General features: G+C 39.2%; 2 protein-coding genes and 1 non-coding gene across 3 annotated transcripts; all 3 read left to right on the top strand.

Moving 5' to 3' along the window:
• Positions 1-296: 296 nt before the first annotated feature.
• tmf1 (TATA element modulatory factor 1) lies at positions 297-8,500 on the top strand. Its single transcript, XM_020930999.2, has 17 exons — positions 297-882; positions 964-2,318; positions 2,640-2,743; positions 2,885-3,011; positions 3,088-3,193; positions 4,246-4,388; positions 4,487-4,653; positions 4,730-4,886; positions 5,022-5,114; positions 5,198-5,354; positions 5,593-5,785; positions 6,382-6,451; positions 6,953-7,045; positions 7,194-7,295; positions 7,490-7,648; positions 7,727-7,852; positions 7,942-8,500. The coding sequence occupies exons 1-17, from the start codon at positions 747-749 to the stop codon at positions 8,080-8,082; spliced, it is 3,429 nt and encodes a 1,142-aa protein (XP_020786658.1). The 5' UTR covers positions 297-746; the 3' UTR covers positions 8,083-8,500.
• Positions 6,152-6,224, top strand: trnar-acg (transfer RNA arginine (anticodon ACG)). Its single transcript has one exon. It is a non-coding gene; the product is annotated as a tRNA-Arg (tRNA).
• A 99-nt stretch (positions 8,501-8,599) lies between the features above and the next one.
• On the top strand, positions 8,600-20,549 carry eogt (EGF domain-specific O-linked N-acetylglucosamine (GlcNAc) transferase). Its single transcript, XM_020930993.2, has 16 exons — positions 8,600-8,675; positions 9,522-9,775; positions 9,919-10,019; positions 10,155-10,263; positions 10,500-10,594; positions 10,685-10,789; positions 11,648-11,754; positions 11,840-11,943; positions 12,358-12,450; positions 12,635-12,706; positions 12,975-13,061; positions 15,678-15,746; positions 16,022-16,083; positions 17,152-17,271; positions 18,076-18,178; positions 19,312-20,549. The coding sequence occupies exons 2-16, from the start codon at positions 9,578-9,580 to the stop codon at positions 19,456-19,458; spliced, it is 1,572 nt and encodes a 523-aa protein (XP_020786652.1). The 5' UTR covers positions 8,600-8,675; positions 9,522-9,577; the 3' UTR covers positions 19,459-20,549.
• Positions 20,550-26,119: the final 5,570 nt, after the last annotated feature.

Genomic DNA, 26,119 nt, shown 5'->3' with positions numbered 1-26,119 from the left:
TCCATAAATAGATTAAATAAACAGTGTGGTAAATGTTGATCTATACACTTTTCTGTAGGCCTAGTTATTGAACATTTGGCTACTTTTAATCCGTGTGATAATAAAGATCTCTCACAGCATGCAAGATTTTAAAGGCAAAAACGCAGAAAAAATTATTGTAACAATTCTTAGTAATGACATTACTACTACAAGCTTATTATGTCCGTTTTGACTTGTGTCATTTCTTCCCAGCACCTGAAGTTACATGAACATGTATATGACCTGTCTATGACGTAGTTAGGCTACGTGGACCGGAAGTAGCATTCTTCTGGCTAATGCTAACCAGACTACAAGTACAGCGACCAAAACAAACGATGATGGCCTGCAAAGACACCGAAAATCGTTGGAATTAACGATAAGAATGCTGTTGTGTTGATACACGTTGTGTAATTTAGACTGTGTCGACAATTTTAGATGTGGACATGCCTTAGAAACTGGTTATAAACCGTTTGTAAACATAAGCTTTCTGTTGCTAGCTGAGGATTTGCCTTCTAATGTTTTTTTTTCTAGCTAACTTGCTAGATAGGGTTTAGTTTATGGTTTAAGCGCGGACATTTCCTGGAACTACATATGGGACCCTAAAGTGCTCTGGCATATGTTATGCCATTATTTCAAATATATTAGCTTTGGCAGCAAGTATGTTACGTGTTAAAGGTGCGAACTCTCGGACGACAATTTGATTTTTGACTCCTCTGGCAATAGTTAGGATGAGTTGGTTCAATGCGTCACACCTTTCAAGCTTCGCTAAGCAAGCTTTAACCACAGCCCAAAAATCAATTGACCGGGTTTTGGATATTAAAGAGGAAGATCAATGGGGCGATACAACTGTAATGCCCTATAATGGTATGTATTTGTGTTCTGTATTGTTAATGTAACACATGTTATGATAAGATGTCTATTAATAATGTTTTTCTTTGGTGTTAGATGTTACACTGCCTGAGAAGTTGTCATTAAGTGGGGGTTGGGGATTGACCCAGTGGGAAGCTCCCCCGGAGGAAAAGACCCCTACACCTCCCCCTTCATCAGAGGCCATTACTACACCCGTCACCAGAACTGTTGTGGATGAATCGGAAAACTTTTTCAGTGCCTTCCTGTCACCTGGAGATGTACCAAGTCTCACCAAAAGCCACGTTGTGTCTGTACCCCCTACAAAGTCACAAACAAGGCTACAAGAGAAAGATGAGAAAGACTCAGAGAAAGAAAATGTCATAAATCTCCAAAAACCTGGAACTACTGACACTGTTAAAGAAAGTTTGGAACTTCCTGAAAGCCAACCAGCTGAGCCTCCAGCACCAGCTCAGTTTCCAGACACTATTCTGCTGCAGCCTGTTTCTCCAGTTTCTTTATGTGTAACTCTTGAACCCTTGAACTCAGACAATGATGAGACCAAAACAAGTGAAGTAGAAGTGAACAGTGGCCTTCCAGAGGTTGCAAAATCAGAAGAACCTAAAACTCAGGACACAGAAAATCCAGAGGAACCGTCCCAAACAACAGCTATTACTGCTGACTCTTCTGACTCCTCTCCATCTGATCCTTCTCCACCCTCAAAGGAAGTATCAGTCGAGCCGAAGGACCCAAAGACCGAAGACCGCCAAAATGACACACCCTCTCCTCCAGTTAGTGCGTTTTCCTCAGGTACTTCCACCACCAGTGACATTGAGGTTTTGGACCATGAGAGCGTTTTGAGTGAAAGTTCAGCCAGCTCCAGACAAGAGACTGCTGAAGGAAAGGCTGGGCTTCACTTAATGCAGGGCTCATTTCAGCTTCTCACTGCCTCGACTTGTGGAGATTTCCCTCGTCTAGAAGATTACACCAAATTAACAGAAAGCTGCGGTTCCTCTTCAGATGCTTTTGAGCGAATCGATTCTTTCAGTGTGCAGTCCCTGGACAGCCGCAGTGTCAGTGAGGTGAACTCTGATGATGAAATTCCAGGCAGTCGGACATTGGCGTCTGTAACTGCTGCTCCACTAACTGTTGTGGAATCGTCGGTCTGTCAGAAAGAGGAGGATGAAGTGGTGGAGAGCAAGGCACAGGGTGAAGATGAAGCAGAGGACTTTGGAGAGACACTGAAGGAGCAGGCTGTGGATGAGATGGAGGAAAGTGGACGCAGTGCCACTCCTGTGAATAGTGAACAACCTGAGGATTTGTTGGACCAAGAGTCTGAAGCAAATTTGACACTTGTTGAGTCTTTCTCCCAAGAGACCCCCAAAGAGATCATTCCACCAATTACTGTTGAGATGAAGAGTGCCTCTACCTTTGAGATACTGGAGCTTCAAAAGGTACTATATTTTATTACAGAACTGAAGATTGTAATCTAAAGTAAACTCTGTAGTAGTTTGAATGTGATTTGTTTAGCAAATGTTTTTGCTTTCCTGCATTTTTCTGGCTTTGTTCATGGATCATTTTGAATTAATTACAGATTAATTACAAAATCAGTGTAGTTTTGGCACTGACATGTTGAACATTGTCTAGTCCACATCATGATTGAAATTGCAGTTACATTAATCATTTAAATTGCTTAGTAGATGTTTAGTAGAATTTTATTGGTTGAACTTGGTAGGGTTTTTCAATATATAAACAATACGACTTCAATATTGTAGGTTATTCATGAGCTGACTGGCCGTCTTGAGAAGAGAGAGTCTCAGTTGCTGGCTGTCAGTAAAGACAAAGCTCGACTTGAGGAGGAGTGTGACAACCTGAAAGAGTAAGTGCACTGACACTCCTGGTGCTGCATCAGGTGCGTCTTTTATGAGTTGTTGATGTACCACACTGCGTTGCACATCAACAACTGATAAGAGATTAAAAACAATGAAATATAATGATTAATTGTCTTTTTATTCATCAGTGAGGTTATAAGTCTTAAAGAAGAGAGTTCTACGGTCCAGTCATTAAAGGATGAGTTCACACAGCGCATAGCAGATGCAGAGAGGAAGGCCCAACTGGCTTGTAAAGAGAGAGACATAGCCAAGAAGGTAAGCTTATTGGTCCAGTGTTCTGTTTATTCATTGCTGTGAACCATGTGATTGTTAATTTATTTTACTGCATCAGGAGATAAAGGGCTTGAGGGAGGAGCTTTCTACAAGGTTGAATTCTGTCAATACCATGGAGATTATAAAGGAAAAAGAGGAGCAGATTAGGGGTCTGCTAGAAGAAGGTGAGTGTTTTTACTTTACCTTGTTCCTCTTTGGGCCTCATTTATCAAGGTTATGCTCATGTGCCAAACAGATAAACATGCTAAAAGTGGAGCAAAAACCTGACAGTTTCTCACAGAGATGCTAAAAACGACACATTTTGCTCCTATGAGTTAATGAATATGCAAAATTATATGTTTTCTGAAGTAGAGGAAATGCAAATGAAGTTGTTTAGTGGATGCTTAGACTTAGACTTACAAACTTTATTGATGCACAAGGGAAATTACAAAGTAGCTCACGTATCACAATATATTTTAATGACAAAGATTTATAATTTTTTTTTATTTATAACAATAATGAGGGGAAAATATGTGATCTGCTGGAAGAAGGTGAGTGTTTTTACATGACTTTATTCCTCTTTGGGACTCATTTATCAAGCATATGCTCATGTGCCAAACAGATAAACACGCTAAAAGTGGTACAAAACCTGACAGTTTCTCACAGAGATGCTAAAAAAGACATATCACAGTTTGAGTTAATGAATATGCACAATTATATATTTTCTAAAGTGGCTCACACATCACAATAAATTTGAATAACAAAGAGGTTTATAACATTTTTTATTTATAACAATAATGAGAGCAAAAATGTATGATAAAATTATATCTTTGAGGGACAGGTGCACACTTTTTACACGGGATGGGTCATGTTTAAAAAAGAACCAGTACTTAATAATAATAATAATAATAATAATAATAATAATAATAAATGTTATTTTTAAAGCAATGATACTATAATGTACACTTTACCTGCAACACTAGGGATAAGTGAAGTAGAGGCAATTTGCAATAACAATTTAATAGCCCATATAGGAGCAGTGTACACAAACCTTTGCACTCACTGTATGCTTTCATTTACATTTTACATACAGTTTTGCAGCTGAAATATCATGCACACTTCCCAATAGTAAATCTGAGGCAAGACAGCCACAAATTGCACATTCTGTTTTGATTGTACTACTGTATATAAAGGGCCCCAATTACCAGTCTATTCACATTACATTCTTTTCACACAGGTGAAAAACTATCCAAACAACAACTGCAGCATAGCAACATCATCAAAAAACTACGTGCCAAAGAAAAAGAGAGTGACTCCAGGATCATAAAGCATGAGAAGAAAATCAGAGAGTTGGAGGAAGAGCTCAAAGTTCTGCAGCAGGTTTGGTTTTGCGCTAAATCAACTTCAAAACATTTGAACCTTTCATTGTCACTTATTGTTTAAGATGTTAAACTTATGGTTACAATTGGACTCTTAAGGTTCTTGATGGAAAGGAAGAGGTGGAGAAACAACACCGGGAAAATATCAAAAAACTAAATACAGTAGTTGAAAGGCAGGAGAAGGAGATGAGTCGGCTCCAGACTGAAGATGATGAGCTACAGGAGAAAAACCGAAGCCTACAATCTGCTCTAGACAACGCTTACAAGTAAAACCATACTTAGTTTCTTTATATAGACTCTACGTTGTTATGTAGCTTAATAGCTGTTATTTGTTGTTCTCAGGGAACTGGCTGAGCTTCATAAGGCACATGCCAGCAGAGCAAGTGAGGCTGAAGAAGCAGCTCTGAGCCGGGAAATTCAGGCTAAAGAACAGCTGAGCCTGGCTCTTGAAAAGGCCCAAGAAGAGGCCAGAGTGCAACAGGAAGCTCTGGCCAACCAGGTACCTGAACACAACATCATTCATTTGTGCATTAAGGTTAACTATTAAATTCAAGGTGTATTTTATTAACTTTATTTATTAACAGGTGTCTCTATTTTTAAGTCTGTTGTTTAATTAGGTTATGTTGGTTTGTAGGTGGCTGACCTCAGAGTGGCTTTACAAAGAGCAGAGCAGCAGCAAGCAAGGAAGGAAGATTATTTACGGGAAGAGATCAGTGAGCTGCAGCAGGTATAATGCCAGCCTCTAAATTATTCCCTATAATTCTACAGAAAATCTTGTATTCATTTTTACTCTGTTGTCACTATTTATAGCGGCTCCAGGAGGCTGAGACCAGAAATCAGGAGCTCAGTCAAAGCGTGACCTCTGCTACCAGACCTTTACTACGTCAGATAGAGAACCTACAGGCTTCATTAGGTGGACAAACTGCATCCTGGGAAAAACTAGAGAAGAACATCTCTGATAGACTTGGTAAGTCACTCGCAAAACTCATATTTTTATTTTATACTGTGGTAAAAGACTGGCTTTACAATGACCTTTTTTTGCCTAGTCTCGTAAATTTTAAAAAGGGAAAAAGTGAAAGAACAACGCTTTTCATGTTTTTTTTAATTAGAATACTAAAGGTGCATAAAACAAAAAAATACATAAAAAGATATAACATAACAATAAAGTGGTTAATATTCACTGTCTTTGTTTGTCTTTGTTAAAGCGGATGCACAGGCACAGCTAGCTGTCGCTGTTGAAAAAGAGCGTGCAGCCTCAGAAGAGCTGTTGTCCATCAAATCCCAGCTTGCCTCTCTGGAGTCCCAGAATTCCTTGCTTCGTCAAGAAAAGGCCAGAGTTCTAGCACAGCTGGATGCTGAGAAAAACAAAAGGGAAAAACTAGAGGATGAAAGTAGCAGGTAAAAATATTGACTAACTTGGGCATGTGTGGCATTCTGTTCTTGGGCCCCATTTAGAAACAGAAAATGCAGTTACTCTGTTACAAAACTTTACAGTCAAAATTATTTTGTGACTAATTTCACTATTGCAAACAAAAGTGTCCAAAAGTGATCAGGAGCTTTTCTGTACTTAATCTCCAACTAAATATTTGCAAAAGGTTTGTCTGACAGCCCTGTGGACATAAGAGCAGCACTGCTCCTTTAAACCAGGAAAGAGGCCATTGACGCAAAGCATTTGAGGGGGGAGGGGAAACAGTCTGAGTCATTCAGGCCTCACACTCTGTCTTTGCATTACAAAAGAGCGCGGGAAACCCCCACTCTGTCAGTGGGCCAGTGGCGCAATGGATAACGCGTCTGACTACGGATCAGAAGATTCTAGGTTCGACTCCTGGCTGGCTCGAAATATTTTTTAAATGAGGTCTGAAGGAGAAGACCACACATACCCAAAGGAATTTAAACATGGCATAAGAAATGCTGTGTAAGATACATACATGTGCTGATATTTATTTTTAATGACTTTTTTTAATGACTTCTTTGTACTGTGTGTTCAACTTCAGGCACCTTGTGGAGTTGGAAAATCTGCGAGGAGAGCACACTCGTACATTAGAGGAGACAAAAAAAGAAAAGGTAAAACTTTTATTAGGTTTAAAAAAAAACTTCAGTGTCTTGTGCTCATTTCCTATTTTAAAACAAAAATAAATGTTAAAACCATTTTCATTGCATTTAATTAATTTAATTATTTGTCCTCAATGGGCTATTAAAAGGCACACAAAACAGCGGACATTCATACACATAAAACACACACACTGACATTAAATGCAAAGTGCTCAAATGAAGGTGCAAAGCTGCATGACACACATGAGCACTAGAGGGCTCCCTACTACCATTGTCAATAATACTACATGTTAAGAAGTTTTACAGCCCTTGGTACAAAGGTTGTTCTTCTCTGTATCCTAAATACTGGACAACACAGTCTATGTCCGGAATGGAGCCATTTAAAATTACTCTTTAGAGGCTGAGAGTGGGGAGAGCTCCAACAGGGCCACCAATTATAACAACTGCACAGCATATGGGTGTTGAAAAGTTGTACCATTAGACAATGTTTAAATATTTTGTTCTTCTCAAAAGCTCCTGCTGACCAATCAACTTGAGATGGAGAAAATGAAGGTGGAGCAGGAAAAGAAGAAATGCTACTTGGCTCAAGAAGCACTGAGAGAAAAGGTTTGTGTCTATATAATTAACAATGCGCTCAGACATCTCATTAAGTCACCAGATAGATTTGAACTCTGAGCAGTTTATTTTTTTACGTACAATGTCAAAATGGATAATCTGTTTTCCTACATGCTATTGAATTTGAATTTGTTCTTAGGAACGTAGGGAGCTCCCAGCCTCCTCAACACCATCCCTGTCCCGCTCCAGCTCTATCAGTGGGGTGGACAACGCTGGCCTGCATACTTCAGTTCTTTCCCAGGTAATGACAACAACAGAATTATTACAAATAAATTGACAAATAAGCAAATAGGTGTGCAAGTGGTTGTTGTATAGATTGGTGAACAAATATAATAGCAACAGCATAAATGTCCCAGAGGAGATTTGAACTAAGAAAATTATACCTAACACCCTTACAATACAAATTATTTACTTCTGCACTATTCTCTTCTTTAGGATGAGTCTTTAGACCATTCTCTTGGAAACATGTCATTGTCTGTATCCATGAGTGGGACCAATCTGTACGAAGCTGCACGGCTGTCCGGAGGCTCCAGCATTATAGAGAACCTCCAGTCTCAGCTTAAGCTCAGAGAGGGGGAGATTGCACAACTACAGGTAAATAAATAAATAAATTAAACAAAAACTAAATAGAAAACACATAAATTAGTAATATATGGTCATTTCATGCTTCAGCTTGAGATTGCCGGTCTTGAGAGGAGTCGTTCAGTGATGGCAGAAGAGCTTGTTCGACTCACCAATCAAAATGACGACATGGAGGAAAAAGTGAAGGAGATCCCTAAGCTCAGAGTTCAGCTAAAGGTGAGCTGTCTTAAGATGTGCACTTTTTAGTCTGTCTGTGTGTCTATGTATCAGTAATGACATAATAATATGACTGAAATTAATTACAGGATTTGGAGCAACGGCACAACACCATTTTACAGATGTATGGAGAAAAAGCAGAAGAAGCCGAAGAGCTGAGGTTGGACCTAGAAGATGTGAAGAATATGTATAAAACACAAATTGATGAACTTCTACGAAACCAGAAATAAATTAGATACTTCTTTAATGGTTAATTTTGGCAGGCCTTCCTAAATGTCATTTACAAATTAAACTGTACACAAAATCACTGTACCATGTGTAAAATTAGGTCTCTGAAGGATACAATCTGTACATTATTTGGAGTCTATTGAATTAAATTATGTTAATATTTTAATGATTTATGTAGTTTTTTTTGACATTTAACTCTAGAATATGGTGATGGATTTTGCACTATACAGATATTTTATTGTTTTAACACAAATGCAAGTTAGGAAGAATGAATAGGTTGCACAGAAGATTGTTATTGTTTTGTTAAATACACTCTAATTAATATGTGAAAGAATGATGTGCAATCAGATCAATCCAAGCTTTGGATTAAAATATGTTCAAATGTATAGACAAATAAATAAACTTTTATTTGGATGGTGATGCGTGCTTATTATTAACTGAAGATAGACTAACCCCGGCGTTACAATCAGTGTTGAACAGCGCCCTCTTGTGGACTTTCTTACTGTAAATGTTTCCGGTGTCATGGCGACCACCACCGGCGTCTCTGCGGCTTCAGTCTGGAGGAGCTGAGCGGAGCACCAAGAGCGAGGAAGAGGTTTGTGTTAAAAGTTTGTCTCTAGACCTGACCAGAATATATAATATTTTAGTTTGGTTCATTTTAAATGTAGTCTACATTTGGAATGCGGTCATTGTGATTGAATAAAGAGAAGCCCGCATCATTTTGTTACTTTGTCATTAACAAAGCACACAGGATGAAATGTAAAAGATTGTTATAATTAAGTGAATGCTTTGTATTTTCTATTTCATGATAAATCATTTCATGTTTTTTGTTTTTGTTCAGTCACGTGCAGGTTTTCACGTGTATTGCTACAGTATTGATTAACATCGAGGATCAGTCAGGATTGAATGAACATTGATCATAGATTGAAGGCCACTGACTGTATAAAGTATCTGATTCTATTTGGATTTCTTCTCATTATTTGGTTAGAGTTGTAGGCTACATAGAGGTGCATACCCACAGTCAGCATGGCACTACCCTACATCAAATCCTATATAATTGGGTAAAATTAGCTATTTTCTTAGAATGTATGCTATTTTAATTGGCCCTGCCCAAAGAAAGCTTTATCAATTCATCTACAAAATAAGTGTCTTTTATTTTGGCCATATTCTCATTTAATAATTAAGTACTTTTTAGTGAAGGCTATGTTTTGTTTTCCATTAATAATACACCCTATTGTAACTTTCTGCATATGTATTTCTTTCTTTTCACACACCTGTTTCTATTCATAGTTTTCTCATATCCTTTCTCACACAACTGTTGGGACCTGTCAGAAATGCTTCCTGTGTTGCATTTTGTCTGCCCACATAATGACTTACAAAGCAGAGCAAACAATGCAAGGCTGAATTTATGTTTGACTAGACTCTCTATTTTTCCTCACAGTCCCAGAGGTCCACAAGGAGAGAGTGGCTGTGTCCCATGTTGTTTTGGCTCTGACTATGTGGCTCTTGGTGGTGGGCACAGTTTCTTGTTTAATTGTGCTTTCATCTGAAGTGACTGAGGACCACAGCCACATACAAGAAGCACAGCTGGACTACAGCAGGATTTCCCTGCCACCAGAGCACATACCGTACTTCCTCAACAACAACAAGAGGGTCACCAAGATATGCCGCAAGGACGCACTTTGTCCTTTTAAAGTAAGATGCCTTGCCTTATTTGGTATAATTATGTTGCAGTGACTGTTTTTGAAATGTAGTAGAACATGTTATTTGAAGCTCATATACTATAAAGTTATTTATAGGTCTACTTTAAAACATTTTTGGCCCTTTTCCCACTGTAGGAAGCTCTGGAGGACCAATCAGCATGTTGGGGTTATGAAAAGAACTGTGATCCAAAGAAGAGCTTTGGTTATCCTGTTTGCACTAAAGTCGACACAGGATGGTACTACTTTCATGCACAGCGATATCTATCTTGACACTGGTCCTCACTATTATAACTAGTAACCAATGTGGGAAAACATCTTTGATTGTAGGATAAGGATGTGTTTAGTCTGATCAAATCTTGCTTTTCTGTTAGGGCACGTACACTGGAAGCAGCCCAGGAAGTTTTCTGGAAGCAGGCTGATTTTGGTTATGTGAAGGAGCGCCTCTCTGAGCTCAAAGTATTGTGCAAGCCCACCAAGCCTGTGAGTACAAGCTCCCTTCCCTTGTTCCCACAGTATCCAGTCAACAGGAAGACTTTTGGCATTCAACCTGTTTGAGGGCTGTTATATGCTTAATGTATACTACACAAAAACTGCAAGTCCTACAGTCAAGAAACTTCTGATTTTTTCTTCTTACTGTATTTTTATGTGGCTGTGTGTCCAAGCTAAACTATTTACCTAAATGACATAGATATTACATATTTAATTTATCTACCTAGGGAGATTCCACATTGAAATGCAGCAGCCACACTCGATTCTGTAAGGCAACAAACCTTTATTTGGACTTGCGGAACCCTCGGCGAGGCCATGAGAGGTCAGTGGATTTGAATTTGACCCCTGTCCCTGTAGGCAAAAGTAATACATGGTTTCTTGTTTTTGAAAGGCATTTATGTTTACTCTGCAGATACAAGGATGATTTCATTCAAAGGGGTGAGATTGGTGGCAGCTGTCGTCTGAACAAGCGTGCACTAGCTTCTGCCGGAGAGCATAAGAGCCCTTTACAATCCTGGTGAGACAAGCATGTCCTGTCTGATTCACTGTCAATGTCTAATGGAGTTTCACTGTCAGGAAATCAACTTTGACTTTTTTACCTCAACCATGTTATTCTGATAGAAGTTATAATAACGGTTTATTTTACACTACAATTATTCAACTTCCTACTTACCTTATTTGGTGCAATGCAACAACCCCCCTCGAAAATCTTACCCGTTATACTATTTACCTTGTTACTACATGATGTTGCTATGTATAGTAATATTCAACTTCACCTAAATTGTTATATAGTGCCTGTTTATGGTAACATAATTATAGACATTTTTTTTTGTGAGTTGTTCATTTGTTATAAATATACAATTATAAACTAGGTAAATTATAAAGAAAATGTATCAAAGGCTTGAATGAACATATGGCATGCTAGACTACCAATTACACTGAAATTTAGATAAAGCATAAAAAATGTACCCAGTTTTCTCTAGTCTAGACAATTTTGGCAAAGGACATAGATAGAAAATGTGCCATAGGCAATCCGTAACTGTTACCTAGCAACCATACTCTACGCTCATTCTCATTCAATTTACATAGCACTTATTATTTGCCATTAAATCATATGACAACATGTTGACATGATTTGAGATGAACGTTTAAACCGGTGCATGTAAATTGTCCCTGCATTTTACATATAATTTTCTTTATTGATGACATAGATAGCGTTCTGCTGCCAGTAGTTTTTGACCATTTAAATTTCACTTTTCTCCACAAACCATCTTCTGACTGTAAACCTATGATAAATATTATGTCTCATACTATCCTACAAAAGCAAGTAATGATTAGAAAAAGCTGATGAACTTATGAACTCATTTTTTTGCAGGTATGCTGAACTACAGACCTACACAGAGTTAAACTTTCAACCCACTGATGCCCAACATTGTGACCTGATAATAGACAAGCCTACTATCTTCATGAAACTGGATGCAGGTAAGTAAAAGGTGATACACTACTGACACACTGAATTCAGAATATGAGAGTAATATTGTGTAAAGATATTCTATTCTTGTTAAAGGTGTGAACATGTACCATCACTTCTGCGACTTTGTGAACCTGTACATTTCACAACACATCAACAACTCCTTCAGCACAGACATCAACATCGTTATGTGGGACACGGTATGAATCTAATCACACTGTCTTATATATGCATGTGTGCTTAATCTTTAAAGGGACTGTGTAACATTTCTAGTGGAGGGTCCATCACATGCTTATCTCCATGGAAATGTTATTGCTTTGTCTAGAATGCAGAGAAAAGCAGAGAAGATAGAGAAGAGGTTACATAATTCAACACAACTTCCCCTTTTGTGAAGCTCAAATGCAGTGTTTGTTAAATATGAACAGTATTTTTTTTCTTGCCTTTGTTAAAAAAGAAAGAAAAAAAAGAAAAGAAAACTGATATTACCTCCCTTCCAGAATATTGGGGAAGATTTTGATGGTATTGACTAAATCTCAGCAAACTCACTATTACCCATTTCACCTTTATGTTTGCTTTTTTGCTCTTTCATGAACATGTTTTTGTTTTTTGTCCAGAGTAACTATGGTTATGGGGATCTTTTTAGTGAAACATGGCAGGCCTTCACAGACTTTGATATCATCCACCTGAAGACCTATGACTCTAAACAAGTATGATTCACAACATCATTTGAGACTATTTTAATGCTTGAATGATGAGTATTAATAATTAGTGTAATAATTTTGTGATTGGTGTTGTGTATTGCTTTATAAATTAGGAGTGAATGTCTATCTTGTGCTGAGCATTGAAACTACTGAAGTGTTCTATTGTTAATATATCCACTTCTGTCCATAGGTTTGCTTTAAAGATGCTGTCTTTTCCCTCCTTCCGAGAATGCGATATGGCCTTTTTTACAACACTCCTCTAGTGAGTTATGTTTACTGTTCAATACAATATCTGCTATAGATTTATTGAGTTTTTGGTCCAGTAGCAATTGGTCTGCTGAGGGGGACTATTTAGTGCATGGCTATGTTGTTTTCATGGATGGTTTAGAAGCAGAAGCAAGTCAGTTATCTAATGCTGTTTTCAGAGAGAGGGGTGATTCTTGTCAAGTGGTCTTAAAAAGTAAACATTGTGGCAGGCATCATAACCTTTCATAATGTGTATACTCTTTGTTCTTTCATGTATGTGTCAGATTTCCGACTGCTCCAGTGAAGGGCTGTTCAGGGCATTCTCACAACATGTCCTCCACCGACTGCACATTGCTCAGGCTGGACCAAAGGTATGAAAAGCCCAAGCAGAATCTAAATAAGTAGAGGGCATGTAAAATTGACTTCATCATTAGAGCCCGACCGATATATCGGTTGACCGATATTATCGCCCGATACGAGCACCTGGAGGCATATCGGCCATCGACCGATAGGCTTGCTGATAGGGGTCGATATTTCACGTGGGCATGTGATACATCGTTAAAAATCTTAGACTCTCTACATTATGTTCATTTAATCCAATTTACAGACAGTTAAATGTCCTAATATGTGGCTCTGCATCAGTATTTATCTACGGAGTCATTTGTCTGTGTGTGTGTGTCCGTACTGTCCCTGAACACACCATAGAGTCGCGTCACTCACATGTGTTTGTTTACACTCGCAGACATAGATCCAAACACTGAGATTATATTCTTTTTGGACAATCGGTTTGAGTCTGGACTAAAAGGACATTTATTAGTACAGACTTGTGATGTGAGGAGGATGTGAGCGGCATTGGCTGAAAACGAAACTTTGAGAAATTTGCGTGTACATAGGATAAAAAAAAACGAGCATATTTGGCTGTAGTTTATCATAAAATAAACAGTGTTGGGAAGGTTACTTTTAAAATGTATTCCCCTACAGATTACAGATTACATACTCCAAAATGTAGTTAGTAACGGAATCCATTAAATTACTTAAAGTGAGTAACGTAATCTGAATACTTTGGATTACTTGGTTTCCTGTAGAGAAGCAAAGATGAGGAAATCGTAACATAAGAAGTTTTGTCTGATAAAAGACAATGAAAAGCCCAGACTTTACTGAACCAAATAAAAAATATTATTGATAGAAGACAAGGAGACACAGTCCACGCAGTATGATTTAGTTAAATCCTGGTTTAGTCCTGGTTTAGTCCTGGTTTAGTCCTGGTTTAGACTTGGTTTAGTCCTGGTTTAGACCTGGTTTAGACCTGGTTTAGACCTGGTTTAGTTCTGGTTTAGTCCTGGTTTAGACCTGGTTTAGTCCTGGTTTAGATCTGGTTTAGACCTGATTTAGACCTGGTTTAGACCTGGTTTAGTCCTGGTTTAGACCTGGTTTAGTTCTGGTTTAGTCCTGGTTTAGACCTGGTTTAGACCTGGTTTAGATCTGGTTTAGTCCTGATTTAGTCCTGGTTTAGTCCTGGTTTAGATCTGGTTTAGATCTGGTTTAGTCCTGGTTTAGAGCAAAATGTGAAAACAGGAAAATACCACTGTGTAATCCATTTATTCCAACAAAGTAACTGTAATCCAATTACCACTCACTGAAACAGTAACTGTAACTGAATACAGTTACTCTTAATTTGTACTCTGATTACGTAACTCTGGTACATGTAATCTGTTACTCCCCAACACTGAAAATAAATAAACCAGGACTAATCTTGGGCACAAGATAGAGACCCGAGTCCTGACACTCAGTCCTGGTTCAGTTTTGGTTTAGTCCTGTTTTACACGTGGTCTAGATCTGTTTTAGTCCCGGTTTAGTCCTTTTTCAGTCCTGGTTTAGACCTGGCTCAGTCCTGATTCAGTCCTGCTTTAGACGTGCTTTAGACCTGCTTGCAACAAAACAATCTGAAGAGCCACTTGGGAGCCAAAAGAACCAGCAGCTTTTAGTGAGCCGAGCCAAAAGAGCCGGTTCTCTAAAAAGAACTGGAATACCCATCACTAGTAGCTAGAATGTGATGCAAAAATGCCATTAAGCCAACCTACTGTCTGTAAATATGATGTAAAGAGGCAGAATAACAATAAATGTTGCCTAAATAAACCCAATTTAAAATCCACCAGAGCCAAACCTAAGTTTTTTAAACAATTCAACATTTACAGTGAATTTTTACATCACTAAATATATCGGCGATTATATCGGCGATTATATCGGCCATCGGCAGCTCCAACTCCCATTATATCGGTTTCATATCGGCCACAGCAAAATCCATATCGGTTGGGCTCTATTCATCATTACTTTACTCAGAGTTGTAAACCGTTGAGTTAAGTACTTCATGCATCTTTGTGTAATCTAACATTGTCCTGCATCTGAGACTTGATTGCTTAGAAAATACCAGTTTCTCCTCAAACCCTGTCTCCACCAAAAATTTACTTACTTTACAATTATTTTTAAATAGTCAGACTATGGGTCCTTCTATTATCAATCCATTTTAGATCAATATTGAAGTTTACAATGAACAAAATATAAAATAATAAACTACATATGTTTGTATTATATACTGTATTATAACTAATACCCACAAAAAGCATCCAGTGTGTAACTTTCTGGGGGAGGCACATCACTTATGATTCCATGGAAATAGAGAATTAAAACCATGCTTCAGAACATTCTCCATGGAGATAGAACAATCTTGCCACACTCTGAAATATTATAGCTAAAGAAATAACAGGTACATGAAAACAAGCAGGAGAAGACCATCCTCCAGGCCAAGTAATAGTCAGGTTTGTGGTGAAAAAACAACAACATGATTTTATTTTATTCAAAAGTTAAATACTGTGGCTTTAATATATTTAGATGCATTCATAATTTTGTGTGATACAGGATCATCATATGAGATCATACATTTGCCTTAGTGTGTGATGACTGATCATTGGCTGCTCTGCTTTTTTCAGAAGGGGACAGTTCGGGTCACCCTGCTGGCACGTAGCACGGAGCACAGAAGGATTTTAAACCAAGTTGAGGTGAGCCATCCAGCTTACCCGCAGCTGTCTCCCCCAGCACTGAAGCTCAGCTGCTGTCTTCCTTCTCCCTGTCGCTCTCTCTTCTCTCTTTCCCATCCTTCGTCTCAGCCTCTCAGACAGACATTGATTTACTGCCAGCCTGTGTTAAATGCCTATTTAAAATCTTATTCGCTATAAACAATACAAGTAAAGGAGGTCCGTGATTTATACTGCCGACAGCTATATTTGTTTGCTCTCTCATTGATCAGGGAATGTGTTGGGCCTTTGTTTTACAGCTGGTAAATGCCCTGAAGACGGTGCCATTACTGGAGGTCAATGTGGTTGACTACAAATACAAGTGAGTTATAGCTTAGCTACTATATTACCACACAGCACTTCCACACAACAAATAGGCCATCATAAAAACTCATGGGCCACTTCATTTCTTTTGTATTGCACACATCGTTTTTATTACACAGATCTATCAAGAGCAGTTGAGTTAGCATGAGGAGGGAGAGTCAAACAATTACTGCACTTTGTTCTTGGGTACATTTTAAAGTGACTTTTTAACATTATGTTAAAAATAGATTAGATAATTCCTTAGTAAGCCTTCCTTTTTTTCAGTGATGTGCTTTGTAAAATTTCTGGTGGAGTATTCGCCACCACTTTGTCTTCATGGAGTTGTTATTGCTTTCCTATGAATATTCTAAATGATGACTTAACTCAATTAACTCATTAATCTTCAAGGAGACAAGCAAGTGGCACTATACAATCCAACACCTAACTATAATTGATCAAATGCATGATAGATAAGTTAAATGCCATACTAAAAACAAAACAACTTTCACAGGGCACCTTTAAGCTTTCTGGAGTCCCAAACTTTCAATGTGACCCTCCTAGTGTTGTTTCAGACTCAATTTCTATACTAAGGAATAGACTAGATATCGATTCTAATTCCAATACCATGATGATAATAAAAAAAAAAACATTCTTTATTTAGACAATAGAATTTGATTTTCAAGATTAAACTGTAGTACTATATTCTATATAACCATGCAGCCTTATCTGTATGATCCCTCGTCCCAGTATGTTTCATAGTGGTCATTACTCATCTACGTGATCTTTTACTTCTGTTCTGATGTAGCTCAAGATCATTCTATAGCTATTCAGGATAGGTTAATTTCTGTCCTGTGAATATTGTTTTGTTTTGTTTTTTTAGTATCAATACCTTCCCAAATGAGTATCTAGTTTCGATACTGGTTTTAGTATTGATTAGTATCTGATTTTCAATACTTTTGACAATACTAGACCCCATTACAGAATAGCTGCAACATCTTTGCAGGTCTGGCACTAATTTTGATCATTTAGAAAAATTAATATTATTTTTATGATCAATGAATGACTGATACATATTTCTGCCTTGTAGGGATGTTCCTTTCCTGGAGCAACTGAGGATCACCCACAACTCTGACGTGTTCATCGGGATGCATGGGGCAGGTCTCACACACCTGCTCTTCCTCCCAGACTGGGCGGTCATATTTGAGCTGTAAGTGACTCTTCACCTGTGGACCTGATCAAGTGTAAACATAGGCAATGTGTGACCAAGACTGAGAGAAATATATTAAAGCATAACGCTACCAGTGCTCCCTTTAACCATGCTGCTGTGAAATATGACCTTTTTAAACTGGCAGTTTTTACACTTGGCTCATTTGCAGTGGTGTATTGTAATGAAGTAAAAGTAGTAAATTACAGATACCTCAGTTTTTTACTTAAGAACATTTCAGACTGGATACTTTTACTCCTATTTCACTACTTCAGAGATATGTACTGTCACTACTTGCGAGCACATACCTATACTTTCTACTCCACTACATTTTTGATCTGGACTGAAAAGTAAACAAATTTTTATTATTGCCTGAAACCTGCTGAAAAGCCTGAGGGGTGGCTCTTTCATAGATAAGTTCACAACTTAAGGAAATTTAAAATATACAAATAAAAACAACAACAAAAAAACTACTGATTCAATTGTTTCTATTGAACAAAATGTACAAAACAAAATTAATACATTTGAAACTTTATTAGATTTCATAATCTGCACGCAATACTTTTTACTCTTTAAGTAAATTTTTCAACTGGTACTTAAATTTTTTTACTTAAACAGATTTTTTCATATGATACTTTACTTTTACTTGAGTATTTTTTTGCTCCATAGTTCTTCCATTACTGCTGCTGTGTAAGAAACTCATTGGAAAATATGAATGTGCTTGTGTGTTTTGCTGAATAAAATGCCACATGAGGTATAGAGCAAAGAGTTCACAGAAGTTAAAGTGTGTACATCTGTCCCTCTCAGATATAATTGTGAGGATGAGAGCTGCTATCGGGATTTGGCGCGTCTGCGGGGCATCCGATACGTGACTTGGCAGAAAATGGGCAAAGTGTTCCCCCAGGACAAGGTAGGTGGGGGGCAGGCAGGCGAGGGGGGTAGGGGGGGAGTCCCGTACCAACTATTAGCGTTCTGGCACCTGCACGCTTTTGGTTTACACCACCTGGCTTGCCCACCTGCTGCACGTCCACATCCAATTAATGAACAGTGGTTTTGGGCTCATTTTTCTCTGTTTATGTTTTATTATGTGTCTGTATCAGAGCATAAGGAGTACACCTGAGAGGTAGCTATAAACTACTATAACTGCATTTTTTTTTAATCATATGTTCATAGTTTTTTATAACTGTAATCCTTGCTCCACACACAACACATACTTAAGCTTTTAGCTTTTAGTTTAGGAGCTCTATGTAACATATAACATCTGTAAATGTGACATATGTTTATTGCCAAATGGTGGATTCCAGGCAAAGGAAACATGGAAACAAGTTAGTGGAACAGCATGCCGGAAAAGATATATAATGCACATAGGTCTGTTTTTTTTATTTTGAAGCACGATATACAATATTGCAATAAAGCATAAGATTTGAACTTTTGCCACTGACATGATTAAAATAAAGCAGGACAGTCCCAATAAACCATTTTTAAATAGACAATATAATTAAAAGGTCTGAATTGCAAAAGATAAATAGTAGAATGAACCGATAATTAGCCATAGAGGTGACTTATTCAACTCTCTACTGCTCGAATCTTTTCGTATTACAGAAAATGTTACAAAATCTCCCTGATATTGCAAAGGAAATGTACACACGATAAATATTGAGCCCAAAAAGATATTGTCCCAGCGTTCATATATTGAACGATAAGTTAGTACAGTAATTATTGTCACAGGCCTATCTTCAGATTTAAATAAAATTAATGAATTTAAATGAAGATATAAATAAAATTTGTTTCGTGTAATAGATTTTTTCCTCTTTTTTGTGTTTTTGATACATTTAGTTTCACACAGGTTGGAACCAAACACAATTTTCAGAACCAATGTCAAATCCTTTCGCAGACTCTCCTTTTAAATTGATTTCCATCCTAAAAACTGATTTTTGATTTATCTGAGATTTTCATATATTTAATTCTGAGAGTAACTACTACCAATCTTCAGCAGTCTGTTCTTCAACATCTTATCTCTTCATTTCTTGTGTAACACTTTAGGGGCACCACCCGACTCTGGGAGACCATCCAAAGTTTACAAACTACACTTTTGATGTGGAGGAGTTTATGCGCATCGTGTTGGAGGCAGTGGATTATGTCACTGAACACCCCAAATGGAAACATCCCACACTACACGATGAACTATGAGGGAGAGTCTACTGTTCTGCTCTGGAGGCTCATAGGAGTTTGAATGAAATGGATACCTCAGCTCTTACCAGCAACTTGACACTAGATTACAATTTATGTATTTTGTTTTATCCCAAAGGAGTGAAGGAAATTAAGGGACTACTCCAATTTATGTCCACAAGCCACGCATACTTCACACTGTACTTCTTCCCATGAGGACAGTATTAGCCAAAATGCAGTAGCCACAAGATTGCTGCATATTTGACACCTTGTCGTATTTTATCAGTGTTAGTGCCTCTTTAAGCCCATGTAGAGGAACAGACTTATCTAAACATTGACATACCAGTTACACAGCTAATAGAAATGAAGCAGCCTACGTTCCCAATTACTTCAGTATGACATAAGCAATTGAGTTATACATATTCATACTGTCCATCACCTGCACATTTGCCACTGACTGGATCATTTGTCCAGATTTTTTTATACAAATATTTTTAAACTGGAACACAGGTAAGAATATAATGATTTGTCAAATATGTCTGAATGTTTACTCAAAAAGATCTATTTTGGCTATCAAGATAAAGCACTAATAACAAGCTAAACCAGCGCTGCTACACTACACCAAACCAGTGTTTTTTGTAAAGCTAGTGTCTTGAACATTTCAAACTACTTTGTAAAGCAAAGAAATACTGACTAACTATTTATTTGTCGACCCAGTCTTGATGTTTTCTGATTCTCGCACTATTTTTACTTGTCTCTCTTATAAAATGCTTTATTCATTGCTTTGCTGTTTGCTACTGAAACTTTTAATGTATTATTATTATTTTTTTTAATCTAAGGGAGTGTACAGTAATTATGGTCAGTTCTATACGCTGCTTTTTTGCGTCCAGAAAGTATTACTTAAGTTGCCCAAAAATGTAAGCACAATTTTGCTGCCTGATGCAATGGTCAGGAGTATTTGTTTCTGCTCAGAATACTGCTTTTGTGGCATTTTGTACCATGTTTTATTTATGGATAAAATCACGTTGAACTGACTCAGAGTTTTTTGGTTAGCTCTGGCCAATTTATAACAGTGTGGAATTTTCAAATAAATAATTCTGAAATTGCTGAAACGAACCTTGTTGTTTATGTCACCCACATCAAAGATTTAATTCTCCCAACTTCAATTTTACGACTCACAGGATGAATTATGGCTTTGCGGTGTGGTCTTGATCCTGCTGTCTCCTACTTCTTGCTGATGTCAGACTGCTCCTTGCTGTAGCTTTCATTATTTCACTGCGTTCGGGTGTAGAAGGGGAACGGCCTCTCCTCAAAAGGGCACTCTTTCAGCTTTTACTGTCGCTGTAATAAATCTGGATGACCTCAACTAGTTTTATTCACAGTGTTTGATTGTGGCCACGTGGGGGCAGTACAACACCGCGCATGAGGCTGGATTTCAACCAAGAGCTGCGTGATCACCCCTGACAGACCCATTCCAAAAAGCGGGCACACTGCTGCTTAATGCATTCAGGAATATTTTCAAAGCATAATGTTGAACAAAGTCTTATTGGTCCCAAACTATTAACTCACACGAGAAAAAACGCAGTGGCGGTTTTTCTCATTCATTGCAGATGTTGTGTCTGAACTTTCTGGTTATTGACAGGCACCCGCCATGTCTGGCATGGACACTATTTATGGCCCTGCTCGGGTTACTGCCACTGACCTCCTAAAGAAATGAAGAATCTCTATGCGTGGGGTAGGATCAAAAGCAGAGGAACCGAGATGTCTGTTCTCATTAACCTTCGTGGCGCTTGCAGATCAATGTGCAGACGAGTCATGTTTTTTGGGTGCTTGTTCTGCCAGAATGGACAGCTGGGTAACACATACTGTATAAGGGTGTAGCTGAACCACAGAAGTCAACAGATTAAGTATTTTCTTTCGACTCCTGTGCGTGTGGTCAGTGTAATGAAGGCGCTCCTCGCTTGTTCCGATGGCCACCAGGGACTACGTAATCTGGTTAATGAGGGCGCACACCATACTCACATTTTTATGCTCAGTTCTAAATCTACTCCGACTCGGATGATCTGGAAGTCCTTCACCAGTTACAGTAGTAGACTATGCCTGGGTGGCCTTGTTTTGTCAGGCCGTAAGTAATTGTGTGCTTTCCCCTGAAAATGCGAAATTACTTATCTCTGTCGCCCTTAATACGGGCCCTGTGGAATGAAGAAACGCCTCTAGACGCATTAGGACGGAAAGTTATTGCTACCTGCTTTTATCCACTGCGCCAGGAGCTCTGAGTAGAGTCATTAGACCACTCTGAACTGTGAGTCACACTTTAAAATGAGGTGGCGGTTGTTGTTTTACGAGTTTGGATTGCAAAAGCGCAAATTTGTTTCCTTGTGGCGTTCCCTTGAAAACCAAGTATTGGCAGCTAAACCCGCACGCCATGATTTACACACCTATTAAGTACCTGTTCATTAGCTTCACATGTCTCAAACTCATTTAAACTCCCGCCCCATGATCATTAGTACTAATCCATAAATACTTTCATAGACTGAATTCAGACAAATCACTCTTGGTGTTTTCATTATTTCTTCGCATAAAGGTGGTACGCCCTCTCGGATCACATGATTCAGTGGTTTCATTGTGGAAGTATTGATTGAGGAAAAGGACGTATCCATTTGGTTAAGCTCAAGATATGCCCCTAATGTTGTTTTTGCCCATAAGGGAGATCCAATAACTTATGTCTGCTGATATATGACACTGTAACATCCATTCCCATCTTACCTGCGCCACAAAACCACAAAATGCAAGAGCAATACCAAGCTGTACACTGTCATTACAGTCAAGGGCCCTTAAACCCAAACTGAGTAGCAGGCTATAGTTTCACTTGGGTGTATTTTATGAGAGACAGGTAAATAGTATTCTTTTTCAAAATCCAAATCTGAATGAGTCAAGGGCCCCATGTGAGGAGCCTGGACAAATGAAATAAGTGCGGCATCAATTAGCTCATTAACTTAAAGACAAAGGCCTCTGATCACCACGTGGGTGGAGGGCAGAAAAACCCAGATCTGACGCGGACTTTGGACCTGAGCTCACTTGTCTTCTCTCTCTACGTGCCCTAGTCTCGTGCACATACATTATGTTAGGCTAAGGTCACAAGCTCCATAGACTACTGCTGCTTCTTTTGCAGTGTGGGTGGTCAACTGAAACGCTGAAACGTCTCGGCACTAAACCCTTGCAAAGATGATTTTTGTTTGTTTTGTTTTGTTTTGTTTCTCTAATAAAATTGTTTCTCTAATAAAATTTACTTTTCCCCAAAACTGGTGTAAGTTTTGGAACAGCCATTTGGAGTGCCTTAAAAGATACCCGCAATATCTGGAGAGATAATCTACAAATGGAACTGTCCATGGTGCTGAATGTCAAAACTTCGCTAAATAGAGGGAGTTTTATATCTTTTAATTACTATTTACACACGCAATGTTAACAACATTGTTTTTAGAATTTCAAGATTTGAGGGGATTTGGGATCTTTAGAGTTTGAGGGGTTGGTGACAAGTTCTTTTTGGCTGTTTTCATTACATAAGTCACGTTTTTACACAGTGGTGATCCAAGGCTAAGTGTACTCCAAAAATGCTTCTTTGGAAGATTATGAATCTAAAAATTTTGAACCAGTTGTCTTACTATAGGAATACAATATACCGCCAGAAGATGTGTGCTTCCCTCAATCCAGGGAAACAGTCAAGCGCTGAGTCTTATCGGATACTCTTCACCTTGAGTCGTTAGCAGACATCGACCTCCTGTTAGTCTTAACGACGGTGAATAAAGCGCGAAGCAATCAATGGCCATCAACACACTGGAATATTCTGGGGATGTGATAATTGATAGGCTGTCTCCTGGTGCGCAACATAGAAGCGGTGGTGATTCTGTTTAACATCACGGTGGGAGGGTCAGGTTTACAGCACGCGCAGCGCTCATAGCCCGAGAGAAGCGCGCAATCAACTATTGATATGCAAGCACTGCATCTGTAATATGATCGAAGACCGCGGCGAGGGGCACGGCTGATGAGGAGGGTCATCCAGTCTTACACACCACCACCTGTCAATCAGCAAGTATCACACTTCCTCACTTAAAGACGTTTAATGAAATGGTGAGAAGTAAGTGGCTTAGCTCCGGATCAATGAGCAAAAGTCATGTATCTAGGAATATGTGATCCATACTACTCCTTTTAACCTTGAGAGTAGAACTGTAATTCGAATGACAAGGTTATAGTACAGTTTAAACTTTCTGCGTTTTCTGTGCGTAACGGGTTGGGCTTTGAGCTTAGAGGTTCGTTTTCTTGTAACATTGTTGACTCAGTAAATTGTCCTATAGCGTTCTACAGCCTCCAATACTGTCCTTTCCTGTACAAGATCGTTTGCAGCTGCCATGAAGTAGGACACGTGTAGAGTCAGTGGAGGGGACGGAGCGCGCACTGCTCTCACGCCTCTTTGTACTCCAAGAATAACTGTCAAGTCACACAGCCCTGCTGGGTTTTATCGGCATTTACTCGCCCCTTCCTCACCAACAGTCTTCTAGTAAAGTGCATATGACATCATGACACCAGGGGAGAAAAGGGATGTAGGTGGGAGACAGTGAGCTGGGCGGGCGCTGGTGTAGCGTGTTCTGAATGGGGAAGACAGGGTCGCATCGCATTCCTCATGTCCAATCGATCCGTGCTTCGGGAGGAGCGAATGGAGCGCAACTATCGCTTGTGCATCACCGTACTATCACTCTCATCAGCCCCGCCACAAGAGGTGGCTGGAGACGCCTGTCTGTGTGACCGCGGAAAGTGGGCTGTGTGAAGCGACTCTCCAGAGGGACTTACGCACTTTTGACGACTTTTCCTCCCCTCAGTGATTATGGAGATGGGACGGGGAGATATGACGGCATGCTGGACCACACTGCTGTGAATAGACTCACATTGCTTTTTAATGCGTTCTTTTAAATTCTCATTATTAAGTGGCTTGGAAAACTGGAGACTTCCCCCGAAATAGTGGAATTGAAGCAGCACCAACATATAAGAGCTAAAGCTGGACTACTGCTCTTTAAGAATCCATGTGGTCACGCGGAGAGATTTCGGTAAGGTCACGTTTTCACTCTTAATGGTTTTCTGTCTATCCCATGACTGTCAGTATTGTAGGGAAACGGGGAAAGGGTCAGTGGGGACTCCAATTAAACAGAGTAGACAACACTGAAGACATGATGTGGCTTTCTTTGAGAAATGAGAAACCTAAAGCAACTTCTCAAATGTTTCAGTTAAACTGCATGACTCTTTCATGATTCCCTGAGCCAAAACTGCTGGCCAAAACGCACCCCTGAGCGCAGTTCTTTCCTGTCTGAAAGATTGACGCGAGACTAGCAGAGTCTTCACTAAGAGGTTAAATAAGCGATCCCTCTCCGCTTAACATTTATCGAATGATCCATGAGGCTTATCCGCTGACCGGGCGCCTTTTGGAAATCGCTTTGAATGGATCGACTGGGGATACGGTGGAGACGGGCAGAGTGCAGAGAGCGCGGGAACGCACTGACATATGGGAGAGGAATGAGCTGCCGCCGGCTTCTCTGGGCAGACTGCGCTCGTCCAAAAGAGGGAGGGTGTAGAGCGGGCGCACAGGAGGAGCGGTGGGTGGGTGCGTAATTACTTGCTGCATGTTAATAGGCACAGTAATGAGAGCCAGCCCCTATCGTGTTGTAATTGTTAAGTCGTCTTTGTGCCTATAGCCCTCCCCTTTTCCCAACGCGTGCCCTACCCCTACCTCCCCCCCTCTCTCTCTTCTATCGGTCGATGTCCCGCTGCTCGCCTCTGCAATTTGTACAGTACGGTGAGAGCCTGATTATTCCCACATTATTTTTTCCCCCTAAACGCACTCCACAGAAAGAAGTGCCATTAGCGTGTGACAAAGCGCGCACGAGGCCAGAGGAGGCAGCGCACTGGTCCAGGGACTTAATTCTCATTGACAGTCACATTAACACAGGAGCAGCACTCTTAATCCTTGGGAGATTACGCTGTCTCACCTGACCCCCGTCACCCAGCTGTCCTACACACACATTTGGACAGGCACTTAACTCTGTGCGTACATGTTGTGCTTATTAAAACAGAGGACATAAGATGTGTAAGTTTCAATGTCATAATCTGGTGTCGTCTGTTGATATTGGTGTTGAAAACTGAAAAGATCAGACGTTAAACTATTTCACTGTTCGCACACACCATTAAAATGTGTATATTTACTTAATGTTTTATTTTATTTTTTGTTGTTGTTTATTTCTACTTAAAGTCACCATGGACATTCCTTCCATTGCCTAGTTAGAGTTAAATACGTGGATGACCCTTGACCCTGAAATGTAACTGTAAAAATGTCCAGAGTTGACCCCATCATAGGCCCATAGTTGCTAGAGTTAAATCTAATGGGTTAATTATGAATTATATGATAGCCATCTCAATTATATTGGGTATTACAGTTTAAATACTTTAAATACCCAAATAATTGCCAATCAAGTCTCCCTTTAGCACAGAATAACCTTGACAGTTCTTATTCAGATGTTTGAATATTATGGAGCCATTTGCCCTTCTTTGATTAGTTTGATTAAAGTCACTTTGAAGTTTGACTTCATTTTCAGATGCTAGGGTCACATCTGCACAAAAGGACCAGCTTTTAGACTAT

The sequence above is a fragment of the Boleophthalmus pectinirostris genome, unplaced genomic scaffold, assembly GCF_026225935.1.
Source record: "Boleophthalmus pectinirostris isolate CB_2022bp ecotype Guang Dong unplaced genomic scaffold, ASM2622593v1 HiC_scaffold_3, whole genome shotgun sequence".
Taxonomy (NCBI): Eukaryota; Metazoa; Chordata; class Actinopteri; order Gobiiformes; family Gobiidae; genus Boleophthalmus; species Boleophthalmus pectinirostris.
This window is presented reverse-complemented; position numbering and strand designations above follow the sequence as displayed.

What these genes read in the sequence shown, in the direction of transcription:
- tmf1 (XM_020930999.2), top strand. Translation starts at nt 747, where the DNA reads ATGAGTTGGTTCAATGCGTCACACCTTTCAAGCTTCGCTAAGCAAGCT. An exon ending in ATACTTCAGTTCTTTCCCAG is followed by an intron (nt 7,296 to 7,489) that starts GTAATGACAACA and finishes TCTCTTCTTTAG; the next exon opens with GATGAGTCTTTAGACCATTC. An exon ending in AGCTCAGAGTTCAGCTAAAG is followed by an intron (nt 7,853 to 7,941) that starts GTGAGCTGTCTT and finishes AATTAATTACAG; the next exon opens with GATTTGGAGCAACGGCACAA.
- eogt (XM_020930993.2), top strand. Translation starts at nt 9,578, where the DNA reads ATGTGGCTCTTGGTGGTGGGCACAGTTTCTTGTTTAATTGTGCTTTCA. An exon ending in AAGAGCCCTTTACAATCCTG is followed by an intron (nt 10,790 to 11,647) that starts GTGAGACAAGCA and finishes ATTTTTTTGCAG; the next exon opens with GTATGCTGAACTACAGACCT. An exon ending in GTGGTTGACTACAAATACAA is followed by an intron (nt 16,084 to 17,151) that starts GTGAGTTATAGC and finishes TCTGCCTTGTAG; the next exon opens with GGATGTTCCTTTCCTGGAGC.